Raw genomic sequence first — 27625 nt, forward strand, 5'->3', positions numbered from 1 at the left:
ACACTTTTTGATAGATTGTGAGTTATTGAGCCATAAACTGACCCTTATTGTATGAGAGGATTCATGAAGTGAAGAAGAGAAAATTCCCAAAAGTAGTCCCTGACTCTAGTGCACCTTCACCACGGAAAATCAAGTCTTCTGTGTTCCACTAATGATGCTTTTCCATCCGATTCCGATTTTTTAATCGTTACTGCATGCTGCGTTTTTTCCTCCGTTTTTCTGTTGATTGCATTCAGGGAAAATTGGAATTGCAAACCATAATCGGAAGCTGAATTGGAATCGCGAAACTGATTTGCAGTGTGCAGGGAGCCTAAGGCCTCAGCTCTTCTCACCTTTCAGCTGGTTACCAGGGCATCATATGTAGCAAGTGAGTGTGTGAGATGGGGTGCTGGAAGAGTGAGGATTCAGCAAATTGCTCTTCCACTGGATTTGGTGGTGCACTGTGGGCACATCTAGGTTCCTAGATGGCATTTTGAAACCATTCAAACTTCAAACTGGCTGAAGACAAAAAAATATGGTGAGCTTAACTCACTAAAACTGCAAGACCAATGTATAGAAATAAAATGTGAATACATTTCATTCACTTTTTCTCCTAGGTGATATTTTCACAACTAATCAATAAAAGAAAACAGAATAATTTTGACAGTACTTTTTCACCTACTTTTTGGTACTTTTTCAAATGCAAAATGCTGAAAATATTTTATTTTTCTCTTGAAAAGAGAAAAAGTATTTTAAACCGAATATGAAAAAGTATCTCCTAGGAGAAAAATTAGGAGAAAAAGTGAATTGAATAATGGCCCACATTCTAATACTTCATCAATTTATCATCATCACTGACAGCCCCCCTACCTATTCTTTGCATTAACCAAAGGCAATGGGCCCGATACAAAATACTTTTTCTCCCAAGTTTTCTCCTAGGAGATAATAATTTTTTATTTTTTTACCATCTGTGAATAACATTTCAGCACTCTGCAATTGAAAAGTATAAAAAAGTGGTAAAAAAAAAAAGTACTGTCAACATTATTATGGGTATTTTCTTGCTTGCTGGTGGCTTAACATTTTTATTGATAACAACATGAAAATATCAACTAGGAAAAAACTTAAGAGAATAGGGAAATTGTATCAGGCGCAATGTTAGTTGTAGAAATGGTTTTCTGGAGGTATAAATAGGAAAATACAAGGTACCGGTACATACAAGTGTACATACAAGTGTACATCCTGTGCTTTAATCAAGTCTTGGCAATCCATCAGTATCTGACTAAACACACAAATGAAAAAAAGACTTTCATGCTATGAGATGTGCATATAAAAGTGATGGTACATTTCTAGTTTATTCGCTGTGGTTTCTTGGCCAAAGTTCCACTTCATCAGAAGATAAGCAATAAGGATATGCAAAACGTCCAGGAACAAAGCCTGCGTTAAGTGGTAAAACTTGTGTGGCTGTTGACATCAATAAAAGGGGAAGCCAGACAAATCTGTGAAGTGTAAGCTGGTTTGCCACGGAATATTGGGCTGTCTACAAAAGGATCAGGGGATGGGGTGGGAATTCGTAGAGAACTCACAAAAACACAAGTCAACAAGTGGTAATGGAGTAGAAACCTCTCACAGCTTCGCCGGCATGTATCACTCTTGTTTATGCTCCATCCATGTTTGTCGACTTCTGTTTGCAAAGTGGTCTCTATCGACCTTCCTTCCCTTTATGGGCAGGTTAGCCCTTCACTCTGGGGGACACCAACTTACACATCACTCATTTAGTTTTATTCTAATGCTAATAGACACAGTCAGACAAATATATTTTACTACTTAAAGAGACACTTAAGCCAGGAATAAAAAAATCAGTTGTACTCTCCTGATGCTTCTACCAGCCCCCTGCAGCCATCCCGTGCCCTTCCAGTCACTCACGGAGCCTCCGGTCCCCCGCCGCCAACTAGTTTCGTTTTTGCTGACAGGGAGTCGACAGGCTTTCTGCACCTGCGCAGGCCTGGCCACGCGTATCCTTCTTCCTGTTCCCGTCCTCAATAGCGTCCTGCACAGACGCACAAATACGTGTGGCCAGGCCCATCGGGCCTGTCAGCGAAACCTAAACTAGCTGGCGACAGGGGACCGGAGGCTCCTTGAGTGACTGCGAGAGCGTGGGACGGCTGGAGGGGGCTGGGAGAAGCCCCAGAAAAGTGAAACTGATTTTTTATTCCTGGCTTAAGTGTCCCTTTAATGTGGAAGCATACCGCTTCTTGGCCCCAGGAGTCCCCCATGTAAAATTAATGTGATCCAATGGCTGAAACCCCTTTAGCTAGCACTAGGCTAGCTAGTACAAGTCCCAGGAACCCCCCGATCCCCCGCCGATTGCTGCCGATCCTCCCGTTAATACATTACCCCCCCCCCCTGGATCCAGCGATCGCGCAGCCTCCCTGCACAGCTTCGGTCTCTATATGGGGAGGATCGGGTTTGCGCATGACGTCGGCGACGTCATATCCGATCCTCCCCATAGAGAAGACCGGAGCTGTACGGGGAGGCTGCGCCGATCGCTGGATCCAGGCTGGGTAATGTATTAACTGGGCAGAGATCGGGGGGTGCCGGGCATTTATACTAGCAAGCCTAGTATTAGCTATAGGGGTTTCAGCCATTGGATCTCTGGGGGGGACTGGGGGGCAAAAATTGGCAAAACCTCCTGAGCGGCGTAACGCTCAGGAGGTTAATGAATAACATATTTTTATTTAGTACAATATTGATTTTATAAATTTAGTCTGTTTTGACCCATTGTAAAATCATTCCTCATCCTGATTTACATTCTTAATTTATCTCTTTGATGGTGACATTGTTACTGCTGGCAAGGTGCGTCACTGGGGAAGGTTTGTTGTGAAGTGAGCAGAAACCGCACCTAGTCTGCCGGAATGCTCTTGGGCAGAAGGCTGTGTGACATCATAGCCTAGGCTCAGCATCACTGGAAGAGCGGAGTTACATAACAAATACGTAGCAATATATAGATGTTGGAAATGTTTCTGATGCTTAAACCAAGATTATTACCGTAACTTATAAGTGCGTATCATGAATAGTTGACTAAACTCTACCTTATGTCATTACAGTGCCTCTTTAAGTTATGTATACATATTTTCTTTCAGTATTTTGGCCTTTCATTTTAATAATCCATCTAGATGTTCATATCCTTGAATACAGCAAGTCTGGAAGTCTCAACTAACCAGCATGCCTGAGGGGGATAATGGGGGCAGTGCTCTGGGGGATTTGGAGTGTAGAAAATACTTATTGAGCCTCCAGGCGCCGTTTTTTACTCCTTCCTGCATTTCCCTTTGGCTTTCCGGCATCCCTGAACGGCTCTCAGTGTCACCAGTGTCAGACTGGGAGGTGGTAAAGCTGAGGAAATCCTCTTGCTGGCCAAGCAGCAGTAATCATGTGTTGCTGCTCACAGTAAAGACTTCCTACAGGTTTCTATTGGTAGTGATAACATGAGGTTTCTGTTGCTTGGCCAACAGGTGGATTTCCTCAGTTTTTCCACCTCCCAGTCCGACTCTGTCACATGACCCGAAGTGGGTCAGGTGACACGCTGGGAGCTATACACACAGGATGCCGTAAAGCCGCTAGGAGCTACAAGAAAGGTAGGTTTGTGCTTTTTCAGCCGGTTGCTCAAGTTACCGGCTAGCACACGTATCTCTGCACCAGGTAGTCCCAACTTGTGCTGGATAGGAGGGACTTTAATGTATATAAAAAGTAGATTTTTTCTGGTTCTTGGTTTTAGTGAAATTGAATGGATACATTTCAATCAAATAATTGAATAATCAAATAGCTGGTGCGCAAACACCAACTAGGGAGAAGTCAGTGTGTCGGAAAACCCCTCTGTACAAATACCAGTACATACAGACAGGTAAACAGCTTGAGGGGGCTGAACTCAGGACTGTCCTCCGCTGTATTGCAGAAATTTGTGAAGTATATGAATACATAATCATTTTCTGTGACATGAGAGCTGCTGTTCTCTTAATCCTGAAAATCTGCATATTTTTTTCATTGGTACCCTTGCATAAGCGTTTTTTGCATACTTACTGCATTTCCCAGCATAGAAGAGGAACATGTACTAGTCTCACAGAGGAAGTTTGTGTACTTTCCATTTAGTCTGCAATAATTACAAAAGTGTGATCCTGTGCCAATTAATGAACAGGCCAGAGTGAGGTCTATAGAGCTTGGAAAGCAATTCATGCACTCCAGTGGAATGAAGGATTACACCTGCAAGGGTTTTCCCTTATAACCAGTCAGCACACATCTAACATTGGACAAGTGTTCAGCCAATAGCTTTCATTACTTCTAGAAAATGGATATGGATGCAGAAGTCCACAGTGGCATAGCAATAGGAGGTGCAGATGTTGTCTGTACCGGGGCCCACCGGGGGCCCTATTGAACCCCTGAATTAGCTGTTCATTGGTGCTGTGCTGGTAATTATCACCTCTATAAGTGATTTCAATAGTGGTAATGATTAACACCGCTACAGGCGTGTATCTGGGGGTGTACCTGGAGGAGAGCATCCCCTGCGATCTCAGGGACACCCAGAGCTGTTTTGGGGCCCCAACTACTAAACCTCCCTTCCTACAATACAGGGAACTATACTTCAGATGTTTTGTGGCTCCACTTGTTCTGGTTGTGAAGATCCTGATAGCCACACTTGTTTTATGACCTTTATGAGATGAACCTCAAGGCAGTGAAATGCGCTAAGGGGATGCAAGGCAAGGTTTGTGAACATTGGGGTCCCCCATCAAAGTCTCGCTGAGGGTCCCCATGGGGCCATGGATGGTAGTTACACCACTGCGACAGCTATCATTATTAGGTCATTTCCGGCGGAGTTGATTCAAGGATTTTATCTAACTGTGGCCTGGAGTTTTCCCTTTAAAGACTAATTGGCTCAAGCCTTGTAAGTTTTTTATTTCCTTTTTCCCTTCGGATGGGTCAACTGGGATATGTGAGGGTGAAGTACAGTGTTGTACCTGCTTTTTCTTTATTTTCTTACACTGGTTGCACTTGATGGATCAGGGGACTTTTTACAGCCACACAAAGTAGCTAACAAACTGTTCCCTTCCCTGCTTAAAAGTGGATCCGAGGTGAACTTTTACTCATTGCATAATTGTGTTCCTTTCCTATTGTTTATAGGGCATTCCTCAAGCCAAATACTTTTTTAATCCTCTAATTCCCTATAAACTAAACAAGCCTCGCCCACAGTTTTTCAGAGAGCCTTGGCAGTAGCAAGGGCTCATGGGAGCGAAGTCTGGGCAGGAGGAGGGGGAGGTATTACTAGAGATTTCAGAGGCAGAGGGGAGCAGGGAGGAGGAGGGGGGGGGAATTAGTTTTTTTTCACAGAAGATGCAGATAAGCTTGCCTGTTTGTAATGTTTACAAACAACATGGCTGCTGTCATTGTATCACAGGAATAAATAATCATATTCTATTGAAGCTGTTTGCAGCTAGATTTGCTGTGTAAACTATCTAAACTTTAGATAAGATATATAGACAAGTTACTTGTATAGTTAGTTTTTCAGTTGGATCCGCTTTAACAGGGATACCAGCTAAGGGGATACATAGAATATACAATACTTTATCAGTTTGTTTAAGACCTACTGAAGTTACTAAAGTATATGTTAAATTCAGTGTGACCAGCTGTAATAAATGTGTTCAGTAGAAGGATCTTGACCTGTTTCTTGCCAACAGCCAACTTCCTCATAAGATCCATAAACAATTGGGCTGAATACCATTTATTAATACAAAGAGGCTGACTCATTATCAATATTAGCTACAGTATAAATCCACTTAGTATAGAAAGACAGACAGACCACAGGGATTGTTCTGATAGCATGTGTGGCAGTGTGTCTAAGGCCCGCCCACATGTGACTGAGAAACTCAGGTAGCCTCTTGTATAATGCTAACATCTTTTGGAACTTAAAAACAATTATGTGCTATGCATATACAAAAACAGTAGAACTGAGGAAGGAGGCAAATTAATTTTCACACCAATATAGAATTCACTGTAATCTGCATTACATATTCCCGTACTGGACACACCTTTTATTCTGCGTGAATTGGAGTATTAAAACAAAAACAAAAAAGTATTTGGCTTGAGGAATGCACTATAAACAATAGGAAAGGAACACAATTATGCAATGAGATAAAAACAGGGAACACCAAGAGCCCCAATAGTGTAATTCGTACTGGACAAGGTGGCAATAAGTTTGTATAATATAATAGCAAATATATCAGCGCCAAGGGACAATGGAACCGTCGCTGAGAAGAACAATGTCCAAAAGTTCAGAAGACAGGCATACATCAAAGGTCAGCGCAGGTTTAAAAAGTCATTCTATGTAGGGAATGGTAAATACTTCACCACAATATATCAAATGCTCAGAGGTAGTTATCCGCCAAACATCAAAACTAGAAAAGGCTTACCAGCTCCCAACAACCCACATTATAAGGTTGTAAAATGGCTCAGGTCACAGATAACGTCCAGGGAACATCAGACGTCGTGAATCCAGTGGACATCCGCATGGAGGTAAAGTTTCAGAAATTTATATAGGAAAACAAAAACGGCAATATCTAAGCATAACCCGTTTATTTATATAAAATTTCTTTAAAAGGCAGTAGATATAAAAACAATAACTCACATACGGGACCTATAAACCGGGAACCCCGGAAGATTAGCGCGCATGTAATGGTCAATCGTAGATCAATAGACAATGGTGCCGCCTTCGGTAACAGGCGGCACCATTGTCTATTGATCTACGATTGACCATTACATGCGCGCTAATCTTCCGGGGTTTCCTGTTTATGGGCCCCGTATGTGAGTTATTGTTTTTATATCTTTTTATATAAATAAATGGGTTACGCTTAGATATTGACGTTTTTGTTTTCCTATATAAATTCCTGAAACTTTACTTCCATACGGATGTCCACTGGATCTTCATGACGTCTGATGTGCCCTGGATGTAATAAGTTTGTATTGCTAGATACTCACAAGTCAGGGTCACCAGCAGGCAACCACTGTAAAGGCAGGTGGGGAGATTGACCTGACCCCACTCAGGATTAAGAAGTCGCTCTCTGTAGACAGGAAGAAAGGGTAGCAACCCTCCACCAAGGGTGGACTCAAAATTGTATACAATGAACAGAGGCGCCAAAAGTATAAGATTAGATTAAATGACCTTAAAAACCAACTTAAATGGCAAAATTGAAGGAGGAAGTGGTGGTCTTACCTCCCTCAAGCAGACACAACGACTGCGATTCAGACAGTCAAACACATTTATTAGGAACTCCAAAAAGAAATGCAACGCGTTTCGCAGGTTCAACCCCGCTTCATTATTTATTTATTTATTGTATTTATAAAGCGCCAACATATTACGCAGCGCTGGACAATAAATAGGGATACATACAATATTTAGGGCTCCATCAGGCAATATAGGGAGGAGTATAAAACAATCTGCACAAGGATTCAAGTTAAGCGCCTCTGTCAGAGGCGCTTAACTTGAATCCTTGTGCAGATTGTTTGATACTCCTCCCTATATTGCCTGATGAAGCGGGGTTGAACCTGCGAAACACGTTGCATTTCTTTTTGGAGTTCCTAATAAATGTGTTTGACTGTCTGAATCGCAGTCGTTGTTGTGTCTGCTTGAGGGAGGCAAGACCACCACTTCCTCCTTCAATTTTGCCATTTAAGTTGGTTTTTAAGCTCCTTTAATCTAATTTTATACTTTTGGCGCCTCTGTTCATTGTATACAATTATGCAATGAGTAAAAGTTCATCTCGGATCCACTTTAAGGGACATCGGGCTGGCGTACGAGAGGAATCGCCGCTGGAAGACTTGGGCACAGGATACAGCCGGTATGGCTTATCCTGGTCCTGCACAAGTTCCTGGCAACGTTAAAAGCTATTCCCCCTTCAATCCGCCATGGATGGTGGGGAATGAAATAATTCGGCTTCCAGCAATTGCTGGAGGCCGAATTATAGTGTTTTTATAAGTAACTTTAGCTCTGTCTTCTGACGGCGCTGAAGTTACTCACTGTGTGCAGCTCTAGTCGTAATTCCTATTATGGCCTATGGTGGCACCAGCTGCGCCCAAATCTCCTGTGATGGAATGAAAGTGTTCGCATCTCGCTGTATTCACTAAACTGCGGTAAACAGAATAACTGCAATCCACACTAATTCACACCATCTTCATAAAATAACTTTATTGCAAAAATGTAAAAAACAAAACAAAAAAACAGCAGTTGGGCTTTATCACTGCACCCAAGAAAGTGTTGGTTTTACTGTTAAATACTTGCCAGAAATAATGATACCCCTCACAGTATCGCATTCCCTAAGCAAAAACTCTATGCCTGGTACTCGCGCTAGATGCTTCTAGGCTAAGGTAGTTGGTTGGGGCTGTCTCTGCCAAGAATTTAGCACCTGTATGGTGGCCCCAATCCTTCTCAATGTGTCACCAAGAGATCTGGCTTGTGTCAGATTATACTGTGGCAAGCTCATTGTTCTCTTCCTTACTTCTCCCACTTTGCTATGAACCATGCCTCATTCTTGTCCCCTGCCCCATAGCATTCTAACATGTTGTTTTTTTGTAGCCTAGCGACGCATCTGTACTGCAATTTGCCATGAACTGTTGAGAGATCAACCCATGTCACAGTACAGCACTTTACATCACCATTGGAACTTACTGAAATATTTCTGCCCTGGTAACCAGTTTAAAGGAAACCTGATATGGAGGCTGACATATTTATTTTCTCTTAAGCAGTGCAGATTGCCTGGCTGTCCTGCTGATTTTCTGCTTCTAATACATTTAGCCATATAGACCTTGAATAGGCAAGCTGAGATTCGAACCCTGGTCTCCTGTGTCAGAACCAGCCACTGCCTAATCATCTTTCATGCATCGGTGATGTCTAAATCAACTACCTAAAAGCATGCCACTGATGCCGGAAAGATCAGTAGTACACCTGGTGTAAAAGGAAATAAATATGGCAGCCTCTATAGCCTTATCACTTCAGGTGTCCTTTAAAGCGGGATTGTCGGCCACAAAATTCCATGTACCCACTGCTATGTGTTTAATATGTATTATTTCAGTCAGCCTGGCTCTATTCTGGTACATTGCCGCGGAGAGGTAAGATTGTTATCCCACATTCATGCACCTCACTGATTGAGACTGAGAACCTCACCCTTCTGCAGAAGCTGCTATTCTACTCTGTGCACACACGTGTTACAAAGCAAGCTACATAGTGACACTGCAGTTTCTAGGAGAAAATAAAGAGTAAGAGAGGAAATGACGTCAGGATTGGCTTCAGTCAGAGGCAGTAAAGATGGAAAATCCCTGAAACTGTTTGCTTTTTATTTACTGTATAAAAATGTACTGAAATCAAAATGTGGACAGCACAATACATTTGTAAGTAGAACAAGTATTTATCTACTTGTATATGTGTTGTTGTTTATTTCCTGGTATAGTATGGCTGTCCCTGCTGCTTTAAAAAATACTAAACCTATCTGTATTTGCTGAAAGATTTAATTTGGTAAATAAATGGTATTAGTTTTTTTCAATGTAAAAATGTGTATAGTAAACATTCTGAATTTATGAACATAAGAAACACGCTTTTAAAAAATAACAAGACCGTGAAAATATAGAACTGGTCGTGTCATGGCTCACTGTTACTAAAGTAAGTTTTTCTCATTTTCCCTTTTGGTTTATTTATGTACAGTTGTGTTCAATATTATTCAACCCCCAATGCTGTAAAGGGTTTTAAGGAATTCAGTGTACATTTGTAATTGTGTTCAGAATGAAATCTTACAAGGACTTTGTAAAGAACCAAATGCAACTAAAATGAAATCTATTGTTTTTGTAATACAGTATTAAATGTTTTTTTGTGATTTTTTTTTTTTTTTTCGTTGACGCAGTTATTCAACCCCTTAAAGACTACCACTCTTAAAGAGAACCAGAGCTAACCTAAAGAAAAGATTCTATACATACCTGGGGCTTCCTCCAGCCCCATATGCACCGATCACTCCCACGCCGCCATCCACCGCTGCCCGCATCTAGGAGAACCGGGACCCCGCTCTGCCGCCAGTCGGAGCCAGTCTAGCGTAGCAGAAGTGCGCTCTTTGTGTATCTCTGCAGCAGTGTATGGAGAGATACGTAGAGGGCGCACTTCTCCTGCGCAGCGCGGCTCCGATGACGTCACTGACGGGAGCCGAGTCTCCTAGATGCGGGCAGCTGTGGATGGCGACGTGGGATCGATCAGCGCGTATGGGGCTGGAGGAATCCCCAGGTATGTATAGAATCTTTTCTTTAGGTTAGCTCTGGTTCCCTTTAAGAACAGAGGTTCATTCAAGTGTTTTCGATCAGGTATTGAAAACACCTGTGGATGTCAACAAGCAGCAATCAAGCATAATAAGCTCCAATTAGGCAGATTAAAATGACTGTGCTACTCAGTTCCTTCTAGACATTTACTGGTGTGTTTACAAACATGGTTAAGTCAAGAAAATGGTCCAGGAAGACAAGAGAAGAGGTGATTTCTCTTCACAGGAAGGGCAATGGCTATAAGAAGATTCCAAAGATGTTAAACATACCAAAAGACACCATAGGAAGCATCATTTGCAAATTCAAGGCAAAGGGCACTGTTGAAATGCTACCTGGTCGTGGCAGAAAGAAGATGCTGACGTCGACTGCTGTGTGCTACCTGCAGCGCAAAGTGGAGAAAAGTCCCCGTGTGATTGCTGAGGAGGAACTGAAAAAAGATTTGTCAGATGCGGGTACTGAAGTTTCAGCTCAGACAATAAGGCACACACTGTGTAATGAAGGCCTCCATGCCAGAACTCCCAGGCGCACCCCCTTGCTGTCTCCAAAGAATAAGAGTCGACTGCAGTATGCCAAAAGTCATGTGGACAAACCACAAAAGTTTTGGAATAGTGTTCTGTGGACTGATGAAACAAAATTAGAACTGTTTGGGCCCATGGATCAACGCTATGTTTGGAGGAGGAAGAACAAGGCTTATGAAGAAAAGAACACCTTGCCTACTGTGAAGCATGGTGGGGGGTCAATCATGCTTTGGGGCTGTTTTGCTTTTGCAGGTACAGAGAAGCTTCAGCATGTGCAAGGTACCATGAATTCTCTTCAGTACCAGGCAGGGCCGGATTTACCATAAGGCACTCTAGGCACGTGCCTAGGGGCGCCTGATTGGCCAAAGGCGGGGTTAATTCATGTAGCTTTAAAATTGAAAGCCTGAAAAATGCAACACTAATGCCAGTGCCGCCCGCCGCCTCCTCCTTGCACCAAGATCCGGCGGCCGCGGCCGCAACTACAGTAAGGGGCGGGCAGCTAGTGATAGACGCACACAGTCTTTCATTATGTGCCGCTCTCTCCGCCCACCGGCCGCCCTATTCATGCCTGCACGCAGCGCTGCAAGTGAACAGCAGGCTGCGTGCATAGGCGGCGGGGGGCGGCGCATTGTTCCTCTCTGTTGCCGGCTGGAGTCCTGGGGCTGGGAGTGTGGCTAACCACGTGGGCGGCCAAGAGGATGAGGAGGAACTCACCGGCGAAATTAGCCTGCCTGGCTGTGCCCAGAGTAATGATGAAGGGGATGAAGAGGACGAATCCAGCAGCAGCACAGGTGGGCAAAAAGCTCTGCCCCACCGACCCCTCTCCTGTCCATTAAAGCTGCCAACAGCCAAACAGAATCTTTTCAGGTGACAGGCAGGGAGGGGCGGACGAAACAGCCTTGTAGGTAGGACCGTAGGAGATAGCCCTGGCCTGCACTGTATAGTTACAGCCCCGCCCCGCCCCCTGTGTATACTATTGGGGGCTTGAAGCTGTTGGCACATGTGTGTGGCATAGTGTCCCTGGAGAGTGAGTGAGACTGACTTGCTGAGACAGGACACAGACCAGAGAGAGGGAGAAACCCACAAAGTTAGTGACAGTGACACTTAGTTTTTAAGTAGACAGAGTAAGTGACTGCTAATGCAGACCCGATCCTTCCCACTCCTTTTCCTAGAAGAGACTACAACAGACAGTAGTGTCGCCTGCTGAGGCAATCCTGTGATGCTTCCCAGTGTGTTCAGGGCAATACCGCAGCTCTGTCCAGCTGCCACCTGACCTGATTAAAGGTCATTGCTGCTCTGATCAGGTCAGGTGACAGATGGTCAGTGCTGCTGAAATTGCCCTATGTAAACACTGCTGGATTCCAGGTTGTAGGTGTCAGATTGGGAGGGGGACTTCTTGATAGTGTAAAGGGAAGCATAATAGGATTTCCTCAGCAGGGACACAGGGGATGGGGGAGGGGGAGTAATGTAGTCTCTCAGTGGGGAGATCAGTAAGGGTTAAATGATACCTTAAATATATGCTCAAATTCCTGTGTGCATGGGGGTAATTGTGTATACGTTTTTACTGCACCTCCCTGGATGGGCGTCTGTCTCCGTTTGCCTTTTATCCTCCCAATTCTAAGGGTCCTGGTTAGCACCCTTTGACCCGGATATACTACGCTGCGAATGCACAGTATGTCTGCTTGGGTGCCTTTTGACTGCGCCAGCTCGGAAGCTTGCTTTATGTGCACGCTGCCGCACCAAGATATACTCAACGGACATATTGTGCATGCGCAGAGTATTATGTGAGGGTCAGAGGGTGCCGACAAGGACACATAGAATGGGGAGGATAACAGGCAAACAGAGGCAGAAGCTGGGCCACAGAGGTGCGGTAAGCCTGTGCATAACTCCTCCCCCCCCCCCCCCCCCCCCACACACACAGGGCATCAATTTGAGGCTATGTTTCGGATTAAAGTATCCTTTAAGGGTGACCTGAACTCTTGAACAGGACAGAAGATGAAACAGAGGAATGCACCCTGTATGTATTTAGAGAGTTTAGCCTGTCTAATTCCCACTCATCTGTGTCTAATCACAAGTTGTCATTTTGATCTCTCAGCTGTGTCCTCTGCCATAGCAGATAAGCTAATTTGAAAGCACAGCATGTTAACAAAATGTCTGCTTTCATGGAAGTAGACACACTGCAGATTTATTGCAGGATTTGTATCAGCTGTAACAAAAATGTTTTTTTCTTTAAAGGTTATTATGCTTTTTTTATTTTTTACAGCAGAGAGGATGTTCCTAGTTCAGGTCCACTTTAAGGACTGATGAGACTCTTATTATAATAAGTCACAAGTAAGATCAGGTCAGCACACTGTTGTCACAATGCAGTGTTCCGTTTATTGCATAAGTCGACAAAGACTTCTGCAATAAACGGAACACTGCATTGTGACAATGGTGTGCTGACCTGATCTTACTTGTGACTATAGACTTTGGGGTAACGTGGCTTGGCACCCAGGTCTAGCACCCAACGTACGGGTAAGCAGAGCTGGGACAAGGTCCTCCAGCACCCAAGGCTGAGACACCAAAGTACGCCCCTCCATCCCTGCCACCTGAGCCATCACACACTGATTGCTATTAGACTAAGAGGCGCCACAGGGCCCACAACCTCCCCAACGCCTTAATATCTAGTTATATGGCTTGCAGTCACTGCCATGTATCACCTTTTCTTATTTCTTTCTGCTTCCAACACAATTAGGAATGACAGCTGAATGAATTCTGCGCCCCCTCCTACACTGCGCCCTGAGGCTGAAGCCTCTCCAGCCTATGCCTCTTCTCGGCCCTGCGGGTAAGGTGCGCCACTTCAAAATCCGTGCATATTATAATAAGTGTCACCTGTAAGGATCAAGCTCAATCCTTACTGTAACATCATGTGGGTACACCCAGTGTGCTGTTTCTATAAAGTGGGGAGGAGGCACGACGGAGCAGTTTCCCACTGGCTTGGAGGAGGTGATCAATGCACCAATGTACTGCCTGCCTGTCACTAGGACTGACCGATCACTACCACCCTGGCAAGCAAGCGCACTGTTCAGCCTCCCGTCTGAAAGAGACCTCACTGATTTAAATTTAACCTATCAAATGCCACTGCAGCTGATTTTGATTTGTCTTACTTTCAACCTGCAGACTATTTGCAACCCAATTTGCATCAACACACCGAGCATCCATATTGCCTACCACCACCTTCCTATCGATAGAATCTACCTATCACTAAAATCTACTCAGTACCTGCCTGTAATTAGAAACTGTGTGTTATTAGTATTACTTCCTTGTGATTTGTATTACAGGTATCTGTATGTGTTGCTGGTAGTAGACTATCTTTGGTAAAATTTTGCACGCCATTGGCAAAATCTGCATATTGTTGGTATTCTCTACTTGTCTTGGGTAGTATCTTGAGTTAAAAAGGGGCGTAACTTGGGGTGTGTGTCTTGTGCTGATGGGCGGGGCTTAGGGCGCCAGAGCTTCTGTGCCTATAGGCTCCTGAGCTGTAAATCCGGCCCTGGTACCAGGAGATATTGGAAGAAAATGTGATGCAGTCTGTCACAAACCTGAGGCTTGGGAGACGTTGGACCTTTCAACAGGACAATGATCTCAAGCAATACCTCCAAGTCCACTAGAGCATGGTTGCAGGTTAAAGGCTGGAACATTTTGGAGTGCCCATCGCAGTCACCAGACTTAAATCCGATTGAGAACCTCTGGTGGGACTTAAAGAAAATAGTTGCAGCGCGCAAGCCTAAGAATGTGACTGAACTGGAGGCATTTGCCCATGAAGAATGGGCTAAGATACCCGCAGATCGCTGCAAGACACTTGTGTCAAGCTATGCTTCACGTTTAAAAGCTGTTATAATTATAAAAGAATGTTGTACTAAGTACTAAGAATGAATGTCACTTGGGGGTTGAATAAAACTGATAATGATGTGAGCACAGAAAAGACATTTGTGGTTATTTTATTATAAATGTTAGATTTGTCTGACTTACAAGTGCCTCTTTGATTTAATTGTAAACAAGATGACTGAAATGATCAAAATCAATGTCAAACTGGCCAAAACACTCAATTTCAGTGGGGATTGAATAATTTTGAACACAACTGTAATTTGCCCATAACTTTTATGCGTGTCATTGTTTGCAATAGTACTATTTTCAGCTCTGTCATCCATACCTGTGTGTGTGTTAACAAAAACTTTTTTTTTTTATCTTGTGTATCAGTTCTTGATTTACTGGATAGGTAAAGCTTAAAACTCCAAAAGACAAAATCGTATTGGTTGATTTGGTTTCAAGTCTATAATTGCAGTTAAATGAAACCTAATGATACCAATTTTTAAGCGACTGATCATTTTCAATATTAGTGTTTGAAAAGGATTATATTGCAATAAACACAGCCACCCACAAACCATAGCTTCCAACTTGGAACCAAATCCGCCTGTCCCTCTTTTTCTTCCTTATATGTCCGACTAATGTCATAGGCAGACGCAGGGGGGATTACAGCTGCCCAGCATCCCCCTTCAGACCAGGGCTGGTGCAGTGTCTGGAGACAGGCACAAGTTGAGACACCAGAATATCTGCAGCTCACAGCACCGCCCCCTTTCTTTCCTTGCTACAGTTTACTGTGGATGTAGCAGCAGCGTGTGTGCAGCGCATGGAGCAGCCCTGGAGCTTAGCAGAGTTCGGTATAAGCACAGCCTTGTGCCCTGCTGGGTGAATGCTTCACTTTCCCCTTCATTATTACCAATGTCGGCGGTCCTCATTATTATTTGTATCCAAACTGCTCCTGATCGATCCTGTGGTCGGTTGGGAAATTGCATTATGTGTACCCAACATGATATCCTACCATATTACTGTACTGTATTGGGCGTGACTGGCGGAGACATTTCAGGAATCCTCCACTTGAAAATGCTGCGTTTGCCCCTGAATGTACAGATCTGTGTTAATATATGTATTTTTCTACTGAAAAAATGTGTCTGACTCTAAACTTTATTCCCATCAATTAAATGGATATATTTCTTATTTTAATATCTTAAAATAAAGAAAAACAAATGATGATAGAAAGGACCAGTGTTGTTTGAATCATAAAACAACATTTTCATTCTGAATGCTTTGTGATATGAATGGTGAGGGGTGTGGTTAGAGGTGTGGCAGGGACATATCTTCCTCTTTCAGTGTAACGAAAGTGTTCCTCTTTCTTATCACAAAAAGTTGGGCGGTATGCACAAACAGCAATTCAATTACAGCCAAGACCAGACAGAAAACCTTTATACCACACTTTTTTTCCTGGCGGGCTCAAAGCACCAGAGCTGCAGCTACTTGGGCATGGTCAGTAGGCAGCAGGCATGGGCTCACGAGTGGCTAAGCACTTGAATACGTGATTTAAATGCCTCAGCTGTGCAGCGGGGAAACAAGGGGTTATTTACCCATAAGTCTGTCGGATATCGTGCGCTCCAAATAGCTTGCATTGCAAGACTCATTACCTCACACTTCCTTGTTCCGGCTTGAAAGAGGAAATGCGCATAGTGAGTCCAATAGGGCGCATGCAAGCTATTTGGAGCGCACGATATACAATGGACTTATGGGTAAATAACTCATTGTTTCCCCGCCGCACAGCTGAGGCATTTAAATAGCGTATTCAAGTGCTTAGTCACTCATGAGTACTCGTGAGCCCATCACTGGTAGGCAGTAGCAGTGTTGGGGAGTCTTGCCCAAGATCTCCTTACTGGATAGGTACTGGCTTACTGAACAGGAAGAGCCAAGATTTGAACCCTGCCCTGGTCTCCTGTGTCAGATGTAGAGCCTTTAACCAGTACACTATCCAGCCAATTAAAGATCATAAGAACATTTCTGTCCCTTCTGTTTCTCTTTTGACAAATCTATTCTGAAAAGGCAGAACGACAGATGGTTAATTCACATGTTTAGCGATCATTCAGTTCTGTCAAATGACTTGAAAACTGAATGCCGGACTGCTGTGTGCGGTGGACAATATTAGGCAGCAGAAGATAAACCTACTTTATATATCAGCTGTTCAGATTAGCCCCAAGGGTGGTTTTACTGAGCTCTGGTTATATGTGATTAACCTAAAAAATCCAGTGTCTACCTAGCAATAAAATTATAGTTTGGGAGGAACACCCTTTTAAAGCCCCATTAATTTAAATGTCCAACCTTCGCTTCTAATTTACCTTTATCGTGGGCTTTTTCAATATAGCTGTAGAAAGAGTGATGGTAAAATATACAGTACAGCATAGTAGGTAATAGGAATTCAATGTGCTGCTGTCAGATGACTTAAGATGTGGATTTTAATTGTTTCCTATGGGCTACTGCTCTGTGCATGTTACCACTGCTTTGTGCTTTGTCATACCAAATGAACCTATTCATGTAATGGATGTCCTCTAAATGCTAACTGTACTCATTCATTAATAGCTGGTGATCTTTGCTGTTGCTTTTCTAGAAGAATGGCTAATAACAATGTTCCCTATACAGGTGGAAGGAGTAGAGCTGTTCGAAATGATAAGTGGCAGACAGGGATGCTGCTAAGGTTTTTGTGGCCCCTTATCCTGTAATGACAGGTAGCCAAAGATCCCCCCTTTTGGCTTAACTGAGGACTCTGTAGTGTGTAACTAGCCAGACTTGAGTTGTTTTAAAGAAGCAATTGTTTGTCATTTGATAAGAAAGACTAAAGGTGGCCACAAACGATACAATAAAATGATCCGATTTTACGGCTAATAGATAAAGGCCGAAAGCTTTTTTTTTTTTTTTTTTTTTTTTAATTCGAGCAAGAAATCCGATCCAATTTCCCATTTTTATTCAATAATAGTAAATCAGAAATGGTGGATTTTTCTGGTCAATTTTTATAAAAATTTAATGGTGTGTGGTAGAGTGTCAATGTATTAATATATATGTTACGACCAGAACCCAAAGTCTGGCCACTTCGGGTTCTGGCCGGTCAAAACGCGAAGTGGCCGTGCACCTGCGGCCAATGCTAGAAATGAAATACTCCCGGCCGCATAAATGTCTTGCTGCGGCCAAAATGTTTTAAAATCCCAGTGTGAATTAACTCCCCTGGCGGCGGCAATGTCTCAGATGAAGCCGCCGCCTCTTCGGCTCTGCCTCCTGTCCTCTCCCTGCCCCTCTCATATGCAGCAGCGGCAGCCGGGAACCATGCATGGCCCCGATTGTTCGTAGCGGCAGGGAAGCAGAGCAGGAAGGCTGCAGACATCGCTTCTGCCAGCACCCGCTCTGCAGGAACGAACGGCAGGATTCCCTGCCGCTAAGAACGACTCTGGGGGACAAGCGTGTCCCTGGTTGCCGCAGCTGCATAGTAGAGGGGGAGGAGAGGAGGCAGAGCCGATAAGACAGCTTCATCTGACACATTGCCATGCCGCCAGGGGAATTAATTCACGCTGGGATTTTAAAAAGTTTTGGCCGCAGCAAGACATTTATGCGGCCGGGAGTATTTCATTTCTAACATTGGCCGCCGGTGCACGGCCACTTCGCATTTTGACCAGCCAGAACCCGAAGAGGCTAGATTTCGGGTTCTGGTGATAACATATACACCCAAGCAATTTTCGCAGTTTCCACTCATTTTTAACATAATTGAGGAAAAACTTAACATAAGTGTGGTACATTTAGTCTGATTTTTGAAATGTTAAATTCAGTCTAAAGTATCTGTTCAATTCAAGAATTGCAATGAATTTTTCTAACATTGTATGGTGTGTGTGGCCACCTGAACACTGATTGTCGTTCAAACCAATCCACGAGGCTGTATCGGTCTACATTATACATGTCAAACTCTGGCCTGTGGGACAAATCTGGCCCACAGAGCCATAAAATTTGGCCCACAAGTGGTTTCCCCACTTTACATTATGTTTGGCCCAGTCTAGACTGCTAGGGAAGTTATACTGGGTGTGAAGCCCTATACCACCAGGGAAGCTATATGGGGTAGGGAGGGGGACAACACTAGACAATGGGGGAAGGAGGGTTTCTAGACACTAGGGAACTGTTTAGGTGTGCGATGTGGGACCAATAGACACCAGGGAACAGTTAAAGGGATACTGTAGGGGGGTCGAGGGAAAATGAGTTGAAGTTACCCGGGGCTTCTAATGGTCCCCCGCAGACATCCTGTGCCCGCGCAGCCATTCACCGATGCTCCGGCCCCGCCTCCAGTTCACTTCTGGAATTTCTGACTTTAAAGTCAGAAAACCACTGCGCCTGCACGCCCGTGTCCTCGCTCCTGCTGATGTCACCAGGAGTGTATTGCACAAGTCCAGTATGGTCTTTGGTCTGCGCAGTATGCTCCTGGTGCCATCAGCGGGAGCGAGGACACGGCAATGCAGGCGCAGTGGTTTTCTGACTTTAAAGTCAGAAATTCCAGAAGTGAACTGGTGGCGGGGCCAGAGCATCGGTGAGTGGCTGCGCGGGCACAGGATGTCTGCAGGGGACCATTAGAAGCCCCGGGTAACTTCAACTCATTTTCCCCCGACCCCCTACAGTATCCCTTTAAGGGGTGAGATGGGGACCACTAGACACCAGGGAATTGTATAGGGGAGGGACAGAGGCCATTAGACACCAGGGAATTGTATAGGGAAGGGAGAAGGTCATTAGACACCAGGTAACCGTATAGGGGAGGAATAGCGACCACTAGAAACCAGGGAACTGAATGGGGAGAGGGGCCACTAGACGTTTTTTCAAACGATTTTCAGCAAACCCATTGTTCCTCATTTGTTTCAGGCGATGGCGATCAACCATGTGTATGGAGCTTAAATATTCTAAGAGATGTTTCATCACTAAGCCAAGTGGCTCCTTCAGGTTCAATCTACCAATCTCACCAGCGTTGGACAGTCCAAACACTGATGGTTTAGAATTACAATAATTTGATTTAAAAAAAGACTCATGGCTAAATATTGAATTCAATGAATCCTCTTCCACCTGTATGAGTGTTATAGAACATTGCTTTATTCTGTTTAATAGCAGTTGTGCTATTGCTTCTTTATAATTTAAATACAGAGCTTTAATTCTCATATCATGCTTAGGGAGCACGTAAGAACAGCCAACATTAAGCTACTGCATTCAGTGGCTGAGCTAGAATTACTGTTTAGGTCATTAGGCTAATAAACCCTTCCTTAATAGTTTGAAGAAACAATAGCACAATTGGTTTTAATGCATTTTTTTTTAAATACTTACGGTATTCCTATCTCTCATTTTGTACATTGAATTTCACATGTTTTGGAGTTTGTGTTGTCGCTTTGCTGTGTACCATATTCTTCATGAGACATTTTCCTTGTAGGTATCTGCAACCAGACCAGGAAGTCTTCTCCCTGGGCAGAGAAAATTACTACAAGAAGGTACATTTATTTTCTCAAGTCTTTGTGTGAAGAGTGTGTTTGCTGTTTCTGTGAGTGACAACGTTGTCTTGTTTTGTAATGTTGTAGCGGAAGCCGAGGAAACAGGAAATATTGTAGTAGCTTTATATCCATATCAAGGGATCCATCAAGATGATCTGACCTTCAAGAAAGGTGAAAAACTGAAAGTTCTTGAAGAGTAAGTGCTGTTCATTTGTAGAAAGTTGTAGTTCTAGTTAGCTATAGCTAAGCAATTCATTTCTCTGAAGGATCAGCCTAAACAGAACTATTTACATAATTGGTAACTATATTTTTGAGACACCAGAATGAGTTTCTATCTTTACTCCATCTCTAACGCAGTGATCATGGACACAGGGTGATGGATATATCTTTACACTGGTGATCGGATGTGTTCCTACCGCCTGAATTCCTTAGATCTTTGTAAAATTACTACTGATTGCCTTCAAGGCGACAAAAGAAGAGCAGTTTAGATGAAATCTGAATAGTGATGGTCATGACTGGAACTCATGGTGAAGTATGTGATTTGTTTGATGGGCTGATAGATTTGCAAAGGTCCGATTTGCTGTGATCACATCCAGCTTTAGCTGGGTCAGAAACTTGCATATCTATCACCCGACAAAACTGATGACCTGTTTCTCCATGGGTTCTCCTAGACATGGCCATCACTTTCACAGACGCACACACAAACGGATGTTGGTGGATACCATCTGTAACAGATGTAAAAAATTAAAAAACAGACATCCACATTAAAGAACAGACTGTTACCCCTGGCTGAATTGATGACAATAGACATCACCCACAATAAATACACAGGGAGCTAAAATCGTTGGAAATGACCAATGAATGATTAATTTGAAAATCCTAAACAAAAACGATGGCTTAAAGAGACTCCGTAACAAAAATTGCATCCTGTTTTTTATCATCCTACAAGTTCCAAAAGCTATTCTAATGTGTTCTGGCTTACTGCAACACTTTCTGCTATCACAGTCGCTGTAATAAATCAATGTATCTTTCCCCTGTCAGACTTGTCGGCCTGTGTCTGGAAGGCTGCCAAGTTCTTCAGTGTTGTGGTTCTGCTATGAACTTCCCCTTCCAGGCCCCTCTATGCACACAGCCGGTGTATTATTTAGATTAGGGCAGCTTCTCTCTTCTCTCTTATCTTTTACAAGCTGGATAAATCGTCCTCTGAGCTGGCTGGGTTTCACATACTGAGGAAATTCAGACAAGGGCAAAGCTGTTTGCAGGAAGAAAAGAGCAGCCTGAAACTTCAGTGCATGAGAGATGCAGGGGGAAAGAAACACACAAATGATCTCTTGAGATTCAAAAGGAAGGGTGTATACAGCCTGCTTGTGTATGAATGTATTTTCTATGTGTGGACATACTGTACATCAACCTACTTTCTGTTTTGGTGGCCATTTTGTTTGTTTATAAACAAACTTTTTAAAACTGTTTTTAACCACTTTTAATGCGGCGGGGAGCGGCGAATTTGTGACAGAGGGTAATAGGAGATGTCCCCTAACGCACTGGTATGTTTACTTTTGTGCGATTTTTAACAATACAGATTCTCTTTAAGGGAGCAATTGATGAACAACCTCTGATGGTGCCCAGACATTTTAAACAACCGACAATCCTATTGGTTAACAATCATTTGGTAGTTCGGTTGCAGTCTTCAAATACAGAAGAAGTCAAGTCTTTGCTTGACTTCTTCTGTATTTGATCGTGGAACGTCATTCCACGGTCATTTCCAACTATTTTATTTTGCAGTGAGTATGTAGCTTAATGTGTATCAGAGCTGAGTAATAATAAAAGTTGTATACATGCCTGGGACTTCCTCCAGCCCCATCTGCATGGATCGATCCCACCCCGCCATCCTCAACCTTCTTCTGCTCCGGTACCGTGTCCCATAACTTCAACTAGTCTAACACAAGAGAAGTGCGCTCTTTACTTATCTTCCCAGAAGCCGTCGGAGAGATACGTAGAGGGCGCACTTCTCTTGCGCAGACTGGCTGCAACTGGCTGAATTTACAGGAGCCGGGATCGGAGCAGGAGAAGGCTGAGGATGCCGGCGTGGGATCGATCCATGCAGATCGAGCTGGAGGAAGCCCCAGGTATGTATAAAACTTTTACTATTACTCAGCTCTGGTTTCCTTTAAGTCAAGTGCTGCTTACTTCAGGCAAAAATCTGACCAACTATAGAGTCTTATCACTGAGCAGATAGTGCCTAATTTAAATTCAATGAGGTCTACTGCATATTTTGATAGAGGAAAATAGGAATTTAATAGAAGGCATGTATTACATGAAGGATACTTCCTTAAAACTCTGGAAATTTCAAGTTATTATTATTATTTATTGGATTTATATGGTGCCAATATATTACACAGTGCTGTACGATACATAACATTACAGACAATGAGAACAGGGGTGACAGACAACCCAATACAGGTAATAAGCAATAAGATACAACAACACAATACAGGTGATAATACAATGCCAGATCATACACTGGAGTGGTAGTTCCAATAATACAAGTACACATTATTCTGGGTAGGGTGCACAATTGAGTACGATACGTAAGTTGTCCACTCATATCTATATAAACACCTCTAGGTAATGAATAATCCTGTGTAAAGCATTTTACCAATATTTGTTGGTGCTATCCACTTGTCTCACAGCCTTGCTTGAACTCCCACCCAAACGTGCTTTTGCTCCCAGGAGCCCACTGCATGCAATTGCTTCTACAGTCCTCTCTACTGTTCTTCTGTCTTCATGAGTAACTTTAATAAACCATTGCAGGCGAGTGGGAAGACAGCAGTACTGACCCTCTTAATAACATCTGTGACAGCCAAAAGCCATCCAAATATATCTACAGATTTTATACCTCATTTGATCAGGCTGTACTGACTTTTAATGTAACTTGGCTGTGTAATTCTTTACAGGCATGGAGAGTGGTGGAAAGCCAAATCGCTGGCTACCAAGAGAGAAGGATTTATACCAAGCAATTATGTAGCCAAAGTGAACACCCTAGAGACAGAAGAGTGAGTACCAGAAGTGAATTTAGGTGATGATCCTTATCTGCTGGTTTGAGATAATGGTGTGCTTAGCCTTCTGTGTCTTTCTCAGATGGTTTTTCAAGGACATTACAAGAAAGGATGCAGAAAGGCAGCTGCTGGCTCCTGGCAATAATCCTGGTGCTTTCCTCATCAGAGAGAGTGAAACCATGAAAGGTTGGTTTTCTTAAAACTTTAGTCTTTGTCCAGCACAGGCCAATAAATGAGGGGTAGCTTTACCATGCCACGTGTTCCATAAACTATTTATAGAAGAGAAATTGCATAATATAAATGTATCTTCAACATTTACCAATGTGTAAGCAGTGCATCATCTTTGACTTGCCAGTAGTCATGAAAAAGCTGGTTAATGTGTTTAACGCTATTTGTGTGAAGGGGCCTGATGCATTAACTAGCAGTAATATTACCGATATAGTAACACGCATTAGCGTAGCAACGTTCGAGTACCACACATCGCACTAATAGAGTAACTCACGGTACACTGCTTCGGTAGTACCGGTGATATTGCCGTGTGCTGGCTCCGCAAGGCAATATTACTGCTAGTTAGTGCTTCAGGCCCAATGTACTTGGGTGCTGAATTTTGCTACAAATTGACTCAATGTATGGTTAATTTGTTGCCACTATATCTGATAAGGGTTGATGGAGTCTTGCTGTATAAAGCATTTATGTAGTTGTTTTAGATTAAGACCGTGCCCCATTTTTTCTCCATTTATTTGTACTGTAGTTCTATCTTATATGTCCTTGTCTTTTTGTTTTCAGGCAGCTACTCGTTATCTATAAGGGATTATGATCCCAAGACTGGGGATGTCATCAAGCACTACAAAATCCGAACTCTTGACAATGGAGGCTTTTATATTTCACCTCGAATTACATTCCCATGCATCAGTGACATGATCCAACATTACCAGAGTAAGGGTTCCTTGCCTTCTATGAGTAAATATGTAGTCTTTGATCTATGTTGAGCCACTACAAATAAAAGACTTATTTTGATTTTATAGAATGGTACAATCACAATCATTTGCTTAAACTGCTAATTGTCACAGCCTACAAGCCTTCTGCTATGCTGCAGGGTCCCGAATCAGCAGTGCTGTCACAACTTATCTGTCCATCCCAGCTTAAAACTAGTACATGCTTTATTTTGTAGTTGCCCAAAACTATCTTTGCCAATTGTTTTGGACAGCAGCATCAGTTTTGAAAAGATCACTGATTGGGTATGTTCCAGCATGTACAATCCCAAATGTGTTATTTGATGGGTTGTGGAGGACATCGGTAGACACTTTGCAAAGGCACCTGAAATTCTCTTGAGTAATCCTCTCCTGGAGGAACTTTCAACAAACATGGGTAGAACATACAAATGCGTTAAAGTTGGTGTCTTAGGCAGGGATTACACCCAGGACTGCAGAGCAGGGACAAGGTCCTCCAGCATCCAAGGCTGAGACACCAAAGTGCGCCCCTCTATCCCTCCCACCTCAGCTGTCACACACGGATTGCTATTAGACTAAGAGGGCCACAGGGCCCACAACCTCCCCAACACCTTAATAGCTAGTTATCTGGCTTGCAGTCACTGCTATGTATCCCCTTTTCTTATTTTTTTCTGCTTCATACACAATTAGGAATGACAGCTGAATGAATTGTTCGCCCCCTCCTACACTGCACCCTGAGGCTGGAGCCTTTCCAGCCTATGCCTCGGCCTGGCCCTGCAGGACTGATTTAAAATGTACTCACCCTTCTTAGCAACTGAGCAGCTATACTTTTCACTTCTTGCTGCCTACCCCACTTTCCTTTATGGGACCTTCATGGCCTTGCCATCTCCCTGTATATTCGAGAGTGGCAGGCTTTCACCCACAGCCTCAGCACCAGTGGCATGTGGGTGCTCAGGGAACGTTGTCACACATGGAACTAGAAGGCAGTGCCATCGCTATACTTGAGGGCATAAAGATCCAGAGGGAAAGAATTCTAGAGGAAACCGTTCCAACAAAGCCAGTGAGCAGGATGAGTTATAGGCATGCTATAGTGACCCTGGAGTAAATTTGAGCAATGTAAACAAAACATATTATAATTAACCTTCAGGTTACCTGAAGTGCACACCTTCATTTCAGTAGTTCCAGAGATTGAATTTATAATGCAACATTTAAGCAAATAAAATGAGCTTTACTTCCCTATTGGCAAGTGAGGCCATCCATCACATTAAAGGACTAATGGGCATATTCAACATGACACTGGGAAGGACTTTCTCCTGACACTTTTGGTAAAGTAGAAATGTCTAAATACCTCTATATACCCAAATATAAGTCCACCTCATGTATAAGTGGACTCCAATATTCAACCTTCTTAAGCTGGAATTTTTTTATTGACTCAAGTATAATTCTACCCAGCAAAGTTTAATGGCTGCACTTGGGGAACAGGAAGAATTAACATCTGCACTTGGTTTCCAGGAGGCGTTAATGACTGCACTGCATATAGTATTGCAGCCATTAACCCCTCCCGTCCCTTAAAGGGAACCTAAACTGAGATGGATATGACTTTTTCCTTTTGAAATCATACCAGTTGCCTGACCCTCCTGCTGATCCTGTGTCTCTAATACTTTTAGCCATAGCCCCTCAACAAGCATGCAGATTAGGTGCTCTGACTGAAGTCAGACTGGATTAGCTGCATGCTTGTTTCAGGTGTGTGATTCAGCCAGTGCTGCAACCAAAGATCAGCAGGATTGACAGGCAACTGGTATTGTTTAAAGAGACTCCGTAACAAAAATTGCATCCTGTTTTTTATCATCCTACAAGTTCCAAAAGCTATTCTAATGTGTTCTGGCTTACTGCAGCACGTTCTACTATCACCATCTCTGTAATAAATCAACTTATCTCTCTCTTGTCAGACTTGTCAGCCTGTGTCTGGAAGGCTGCCAAGTTCTTCAGTGTTGTGGTTCTGTGATGCATCTCCCCCCCTTCAGGCCCCTCTCTGCACACTGCCTGTGTATTATTTAGATTAGGGCAGCTTCTCTCTTCTCTCTTATCTTTTACAAGCTGGATAAATCCTCCTCTGAGCTGGCTGGGCTTTCACATACTGAGGAATTACATACAGGCAGAGCTGTCTGCACTCTGCAGGAAGAAACAGCCTGACACTTCAGTGGAAGATAGCTGCAGGGGGAAAGAAACACACAAATGATCTCTTGAGATTCAAAAAGAAGGGTGTATACAGCCTGCTTGTGTATGAATGTATTTTCTATGTGTGGACATACTGTACATCAACCTACTTCCTGTTTTGGTGGCCATTTTGTTTGTTTATAAACAAACTTTTAAAAACTGTTTTTAACCACTTTTAATGCGGCGGGGAGCGGCGAAATTGTGACAGAGGGTAATAGGAGATGTCCCCTAACGCACTGGTATGTTTACTTTTGTGCGATTTTAACAATACAGATTCTCTTTAAAAGGAAACATCCATATCCCTCTCAGTTAAGATTCCCTTTAAGTCTCTGTCACTTAAGTGCAGCCAATAACTCCTCCAGGCCCCCCAAGTGCAGCAGTTATTCACTCCCCTTCCTGCAGCCCAGTATTTCCCCCCTGACCCTTCCCTTGTTAATGGTTGTGGCAAGGACTTTCATGCTAGGTACACATCATACAAATTTCTGGCGTATCGATTATTTCCAACATGTCCAATCTGAATTTCGATCGATTTTCCGATCGATTTCCATAGAAGTGAACGGAAATTGATAGGAAAATTGATCGAAATTCAGATCGGAGATGTTGGAAATCGATCTGGCAGGTAAATCTGCCAGAAAATTGTATAGTGTGTACCTAGCATAAGACCTGTGCTTTCTTTGTATTTCTTTTATCACTTACCGTATATACTCGCAAGCAAGCCGAATTTTTGACCCCCCAAAAGTGGGCCAAAAGTTGGGGGGTCGGCTTGCTTGCGAGTCTCGTTAGTCGTAACGGCAATGTGTATCGCCGTTGCTATGGAAACCGCTCTGCCTACAGCTTCCTGTCATCACACAGCAGCCGCCGTGGAGCGAGCTGCTGTGAACTATTTACATGCCCAGGAGACGAAGAGGGGAATAGAGGAAGCCGCACAGCCACGGGGGGGGGGGGGGGGGGGGGGGGGTTGGGTGAGGCGGGGGCCGCTATACTTGGGCACTAAACTAGCTATACCGAGCACTATACTAGCTATACTTGGGCACTAAACTAGCTATACCGAGCACTATACTAGCTATACTTGAGCGGGCACTAGACTAGCTATACCGAGCACTATACTAGCTATACTTGGGCACTATACTAGCTATACTTCGGCACTATACTAGCTATACTTGGGCACTATACTAGCTATACTTGGGCACTATACTAGCTATACCGAG

At 43.4% G+C, this 27625-nt stretch overlaps 1 protein-coding gene across 5 annotated transcripts in view; it reads left to right on the forward strand.

The window, feature by feature from the left end:
* Positions 1-27625, forward strand: part of LYN (LYN proto-oncogene, Src family tyrosine kinase) — a 218183-nt gene that overhangs the window by 150272 nt on the left and 40286 nt on the right. For all 5 annotated transcript variants that reach the window (XM_068237399.1, XM_068237400.1, XM_068237398.1 and 2 more), the window contains exons 3-7: positions 20137-20194; positions 20282-20390; positions 23149-23247; positions 23333-23436; positions 24037-24186. In XM_068237399.1, coding sequence (XP_068093500.1) covers positions 20137-20194; positions 20282-20390; positions 23149-23247; positions 23333-23436; positions 24037-24186 — 520 coding nt within the window. The remainder of the gene's footprint in view (positions 1-20136; positions 20195-20281; positions 20391-23148; positions 23248-23332; positions 23437-24036; positions 24187-27625) is intronic.

This window comes from Hyperolius riggenbachi, chromosome 5 (genome assembly GCF_040937935.1).
Source record: "Hyperolius riggenbachi isolate aHypRig1 chromosome 5, aHypRig1.pri, whole genome shotgun sequence".
Taxonomy (NCBI): Eukaryota; Metazoa; Chordata; class Amphibia; order Anura; family Hyperoliidae; genus Hyperolius; species Hyperolius riggenbachi.